The following is a 6410-nucleotide window of genomic DNA, read 5'->3' on the forward strand; positions in this document are numbered from 1 at the left end:
AAAATGGTGATTTTTTCCAGTGCAAGGCGAGTGGGTGATTCATTTGTAAGGGTTTAGAGGTGGCCCTTTGTAATGTCTTCTCACTGGCGTTTAGCGGGGAAGTGGGTGGTTGATCCCTCGTAAGCCAGGTCACCTTGAGGAATCGTGTGTGTGTGTGTGTGTGTGTGTGTGTGTGTGTGTGTGTGGTGTCCTGACCTTGGAGGCTCTGAAGCAGAAGGCGGTGGAGGCAGTGTCAGACTTCTCCCGGTCCTGCAGCACCACCCCCCTGTCCTCGGTCAGGGCCAGGTAGTGACCGGTGGTCAGGTGGCGCAGGCGGAAGGGCTGGCCCCAGCGGATGTGGCTCCCGCTCCAGCTGTCAAGGTCACCGTGGACACACACACACACACAGAAACATGTCCGCACATTACAATAATATGAAACACACATACAAACACACAAGGAGACAAAGTTGAATTTCATAAGCCCTGGAAGCCTAATATCCGCTAATTAGTTGATCCAAACATCGCTGCCAGCTGTTAATTAGCTAGCGTGTCATGCGGCTGCGTAGAATAATTACCAAATAGCTGAAAACATTTTGACTAATTATGCACTTTGTTTCTATTCGGTAAATTCCCCTGTTGTTTGGGATCAAAACAAAATGGGGTCAAAAACACTGTAGATGTGACAAATACAGTATCTGACACAGGAAGCGAGACGGAACAGGGGCGGCTGCATCCCTGTCAGGCTGCAAAATAGCCAGGGTCAAAGACTTCAAAGCTGTTAGCGACATCAAAGACGTAGACAGGGAGAGAGAGAGAGAGAGAGAGAGAGAGAGAGAGAGAGAGAGAGAGGGAGAGCGAGAGAGACAGGGAGAGAAATAGAGACAGAGAGGCCACAGTGCAGAGCCAAATCAGAGAGGTAAGGGAGAGAAGGGGAGGGGGAAATGGGTGCAGGGAGAAAAAAAGAGAAAGATAGAACAGCAGACAGAGAGACAAAAACAAAGGTGGGTAGGAAAAAAGGGGGGGAAAAACAAAGGAAACTAGAAATAACCGCCTCGCGGTTGCATGCCTCCGCCAATAAACTTTGTTTTATCATTGCAAGGACAGTCTTTATTTATTGAACATATATAATTAATGTGATTATTAGGTCAACTTAAAGGATTTTGGTGTCTGCAAAAGTAAGTGACAGCACTTCCACCGTTTTTGTAGAATGACCCAAGATCGTTTTCTCAGCTACAGTGGTAAGCAAAACATTATGATGTCACAGTGAAGTTGACCTTTGAACTTTTGGATATAAAATGTCACTTCATCATTTTGTCCTATTAGACATTTGTGTGAAATTAATCATCATTATTAGCGTATGAATTCTTGAGTTATGGGTCTTTTGTGAGGTCACAGTGACCTTGACCTTTGACCTTTGACCAACACATTCTAATCAGTTCATCCTTGAGTCCAAGTGGACGTTTGAGCCAAATTTGAAGAAATTCCCTCAAGGCGTTCCTGAGATGTTGCGTTCATGAGAATGGGACGGACGGACGGATGGACGGACGGACAACCCGAAAACATAATGCCTCCAACCACGGCTGTCGCCGGTGCAGAGGCATAAAAAAAAAGAGAATGACTAGATTACAGAGAGAGTGAGAGAGAAGGGGAGCAGGGGGATGGGTAACAGATCATGTAAGGCACAACCCACCTGATTCGGAGTGGCTCCAGCCTCCACAGGGACCTGGCCTTGGCACCGGCTTTACCCGTCTCATAGTTGACTATCCTGGGGAGGCCAGAGGAGCGTGAGTGGGTGGCCTGGATGTCTGGATGCTTTTCCTGCCTATCCACCACTGATATTGTCAAGGTCATTCTTCCTGACTTAGAAGAATACCACCTCTTTACTCCCATTTGTCACAGTGATACTCGCTCGGAGGATGTAAGACTCACATACACGTGTGCACACCAACACACACACACACACACACACACACACACACACACACACTGAAGCATGGCCCATATTTACTCTGCAGACTACAGCATCACATCCTTCAAACGGAGACATGTGCGCCCAGATAACCCACAGCAACACTGTCTATCAGTGATATGGGTGACTGGGTCCAAAGATAAAAGAAATCGCTCATCGCCCCGTGGTGACAGCTTGGAGTGTGTTTGATATGCCCCTGAAAATTTAAGACCTCTAAAAACAAAAAAAACACACTCCCACTATTCATTTTCAAGGACGAGATGAGGAGGAGCAAAGCCAAAGCTGACAACTAATATCTAATCCCGCCCCCCATATTTGCCACGTACTGTGCTAAAAATAGACACTGTGTGTGTGCGTGTGTATGTACAGTATGTGTGTGTGTGCGCCTCTGTGTGTCCATGAGGAAGACACATCTCCTCGCACCTGGCTGAGTGTGTATGGGCTGTGCCCGCTGCTTTGACCCACTTCAGGCCCAGTGTGCCATTTTTCTGCTGCCTGCCGTATCCGTGTTAGCACCGAGCAGCTAGAGGTAAAAATAGCGCGGTGGCCATTTTGGCTCCCTGGAGACCCGGGTGTCATGGCGGTCAGAGACATCTTTCTGTCGCCTCCGCAGGGGAGGTGGAAGTCGAGGCACCGCGGGTAACTCACAGGTCACTCGGCTTCTCATGTATTATGCACACACCTCTCTGGCTGAGACGGCATTCTGCAGCGTCATGGCTCTGCCATTGCCGAGATGCGACACCTCATGCGGTATTCTATTCTATTCTATCCTATTCTCATTAACTGGCTTGTCATTAGCTTGTCCTTAGGCTCGCTGTGTATCGCACCTCTGTTGCTCTTCACTCTGGTCCGACCCTGGGATGGTCAGCACCTCGTCATGACCGTGGAACAGCCGCATCACATGACCACCCAACAGGTAGCCTATTGGAGGAGGAAGAACAGAAGACACGGTGGAGACAGTCAAACGAGTCAAGGTGTTGGTCTGTGTCAATCCAAAGACCAGGATGCAGGCTGGAGTTTTGTGTAAGGTCTCTACCTTCCTCTACGTTGCTGCCGGAGCAGGTGGGATGGACGTTCCACAGGGTCTGCATGAAGGAGGCATCCACCTGGATGTTGCCGTTGGAGATGGATAAGTGCTGCGGGACACAGGGAAAGATTACATGCAGCATTCACATACCCTGTGTACTGCCATACCAGTGATTTTCAAAGAATGGGTCTTGAAATGACTCTAAGAAATCTGTCACTTCAACAGCTGGGAAATTTTTACTGGATTATTCTATCGTTGATTATTCAAGTTAGGTTGAATGCTGTAGATAGCTTGGCAGAATAATAAGATACATCAGCATAAAACTGTTAGAATAAAACAAACATATATAAACAAAATACTTTGTGGGTTACTAGCTGATTAAACAGGATTTTTTTTTGATGAGTCTGCACAATATCCCTCTAAAAATCTGGCTGTCTATACTGTAAATGTGGCATAAAAGTGATGGAAGCTGCAAACACTCCAGGAACAGTGTCAAAAGCAATCTTCAATCGTGGTTTTCAGGCAGGGTTCAGCTGAAGTTTGAAACCCTCCCTAGTCAATGATGCGGAAGAGAATTCCTGTTTATCATAGAGCGCTGACGGCATCGTAAAACTGACTGACAGATGCCTTGAGTGTTTGGGGATTTACACTGTCTGGGGTTCTGTGGGAGTGTGATGTGTGAGTGGGATGTGTGCGTGCATGTGTTTATGTGCATAAGCCTGTGCGCGCGTGTTCTCACAGTTCTGTGTGTCGCAGTCTGTCCACAGAACCCAAATTCTGTGGCAGCTGTGACCCGATCGTTCCCGCACCGCGCACCCCAAACCCCCACAGTCCCTCCGCTACCCCTAGGTGCTGCGTGTCCCTACATACCGTCCTGTAGGTGACAGCGGGGACAGGCTACCAGATTGACATTAGCGGCTGTAAGATGATAGCGGTCATCTGGCCATGCCCCCGCCGCTCTGGGGGCGTAAACACAGCCTGGCCGCTGTCACCGACTCCATGCATCACAGGGAACATGTCTCCCAGGGCAAACATACCGCCGCCCTCGGGTCAACGTGGAGGAAATAACACACGGAAACGGCAAGGCTGGCAGGATAATAGAGCTATGGTGCTAAGCTATGGGTGGCAGGCTGGCCTAATAGTAAGACAGATTGTCCCGTAACTGAAAGGTCAAAGGTTCAATCCCCTCCAGTAGCCGAGTGTCAGAATGTCCTTCAGCGAGACTCCTTACTGCTCTGTGGGTCAGGGGGAAGCCTCACGATGATAAGCCTTGGTGGCAGAGGAAGTTTGGGTATTAGGGAGAAATGGGAGGGGCTCAAGATTCATCTGAAAGCAGGGACGAATGATCCAAACGGTAGTCTAAAGAAATCACAGCAACATGGTTATCATAATCCTCCACACTAGACATTGCCAGTGCAGATCTAATTTTTGCTTAATGCAACTGTTTGAAACCTTGCGGTCGGTCTAGAAAGGAAAAGTTGTTGCTTTTGACTTTCAGCTGCTTTTAAGCCTCCTGCTGGGGAGAGGTCATGGGGAGAGTGCAGTTCAGGCTAACAGGATTGGGATAATCTGAAATTCTGTCACATCAGGGAAAGCAGAGTTGATGTTCTCTTATTCAGATTTCTACATTATGCACACACACACTTTCTCACTCAGCCTGTAGCCTACAACCTCTCTGTGATATGTACAGTATAATTTTACAACACCAACAAGCACAGCAGAGCAAGCAGAGCACAATAGAGCTTCATATAAAGGGTTTTCACAATCTACTGTATACACGCTATACAATCGATACAATTCATGGACTAAATGGCAAACAATATCAACAATCTGAACTTACAAGGTATCGCTCTGAGGAGACACTGACGAGGATGAGGTCATCGCCGATGCGCACCTTCTCTCCTTCCGATCTCTGCTTGGAGGCAGGGTGGATAGTCCACCAACAGGCCTCGCCTACAGTGGTACACACACACACACACATAAACACATATTCTGTCTGTATATTTTGAATTAAACAAGTTAATATTGTAAACAATTTTGAGAAACACCCAATGTCACTACCCAAATGTCACCTGTAATTATTAATTGCATAATTAGGGGAGAGTAGGCAGAAATGAGAAAATACACACACACATACACACACACACAGACACAATTACATGAAAGCACTTGCGCACAAACACTTCTACACACACTTGGAAGCACCATAGCAACAAGCCTTCCAAGTCACACTGAAGTGTCTGCTCATCTTTTGCATGGCTACGAAATGAATAATAATGCAAATGAGAAGTGGGCCTTGGCATCTGGATAAGACAACAAAAACTACCAAGTGTGCCGGAGAGATGTAGTCTGCGCTGACAGAAGAACCACAATGTATGTCTACAGTGCTCCGCAGGGAATATTAACAGAGATGTTGAAAAGACACATACTGAAGTCACAGAGCGGGACAGACAGTGAGAGACAGACAGACTAAGACAGACAGAGACAGACAAAGAGAGACAGAGCCAGACAAAGAGAGACAGAGCCGGCGACCGCCAGAGAGAAGGAGAGATAAAAGTAAAATGTACCAGAGGCTTTTTTGTTTTGTTTTTTTTACCTGTTGAATCCTCCTGCAGGCCGACATCAAACGACAGCTTATCCGTCTGTGACCTTGATGTCTTCAAACAGGTCAGGTACTGCAGCCAACAAACACATCAAACCACATGAGAGAGAGAGAGAGCGCGCTGTCTCACAACGCTCTGCAGGTGAGCTCGACAATTGTCACAGAAATTGCTACGGAAAGGTAAAGTCCACTACCGCAATAATGTAGTTTGAATTTGGCGTGTGTGTGTGTTCTGACGTATTCTCTCACCATAGAGCTGAAGGAGTGCCGCAGGAGGATGGCGTGTCCGTACAGAAGAGTCCTGTGTCCGCCACCCTGCGCTGCCTACAGAGACGCCAACGCACGCACACACACACACACACACACACACAAAAACACACATAAAACACAGTTACATGACAGTGCCACCTCCTGACACAGCAGCCCCAGCGGCCTCCTCTTCCTCCAACAGCCTCCATCCACACCAGACCTCCGGGACTGAACACTGAAAGCCTTCTGACCGACCTTAAGCTGGGGGGGAGGGGGGGCGCGTATCTCCTAGGAGGGGTTCGCCAGCCCATGTCCCGAACCCGATGAAGACATGCAACCTGGTTTTGCCGTAGGAGATACCTTGCTCCTGTATCCGTGAGCCAACAGGATACGGGGTCATCTTTCCGCCACTCCGAGGAAAGGAATGTGGGGAAGATGCACAACCACTCTCAGGCTCCAAAGCAATGTCAATATTAGCGAGGAAAGATTCCACCGCTTGTGGGGTTGGGTAAGATGCAGGAGGGTAACAAATGATATCTCTACTGGCAGAGAGGCAGAGGGGATAAACAAGAGTGACAGGAT

General features: G+C 48.0%; 1 protein-coding gene across 1 annotated transcript in view; it reads right to left on the reverse strand.

Moving 5' to 3' along the window:
- The window catches only part of LOC139643710 (ryanodine receptor 3-like), a 91884-nt gene that overhangs the window by 70402 nt on the left and 15072 nt on the right, over positions 1-6410 (reverse strand). The window contains exons 7-13 of the mRNA XM_071518942.1: positions 5829-5903; positions 5574-5652; positions 4818-4930; positions 2987-3086; positions 2778-2871; positions 1672-1746; positions 196-352 (exon numbers count right to left, since the gene is read on the reverse strand). Of these exons, the coding sequence (XP_071375043.1) occupies positions 196-352; positions 1672-1746; positions 2778-2871; positions 2987-3086; positions 4818-4930; positions 5574-5652; positions 5829-5903 (693 nt within the window). The remainder of the gene's footprint in view (positions 1-195; positions 353-1671; positions 1747-2777; positions 2872-2986; positions 3087-4817; positions 4931-5573; positions 5653-5828; positions 5904-6410) is intronic.

This window comes from Centroberyx affinis, unplaced genomic scaffold, assembly GCF_046629955.1.
Source record: "Centroberyx affinis isolate AG114_WGS23_722 - 3 ecotype Tasmania unplaced genomic scaffold, CSIRO-AGI_Caff_v1 ptg000646l_1, whole genome shotgun sequence".
Lineage (NCBI taxonomy): Eukaryota > Metazoa > Chordata > Actinopteri > Beryciformes > Berycidae > Centroberyx > Centroberyx affinis.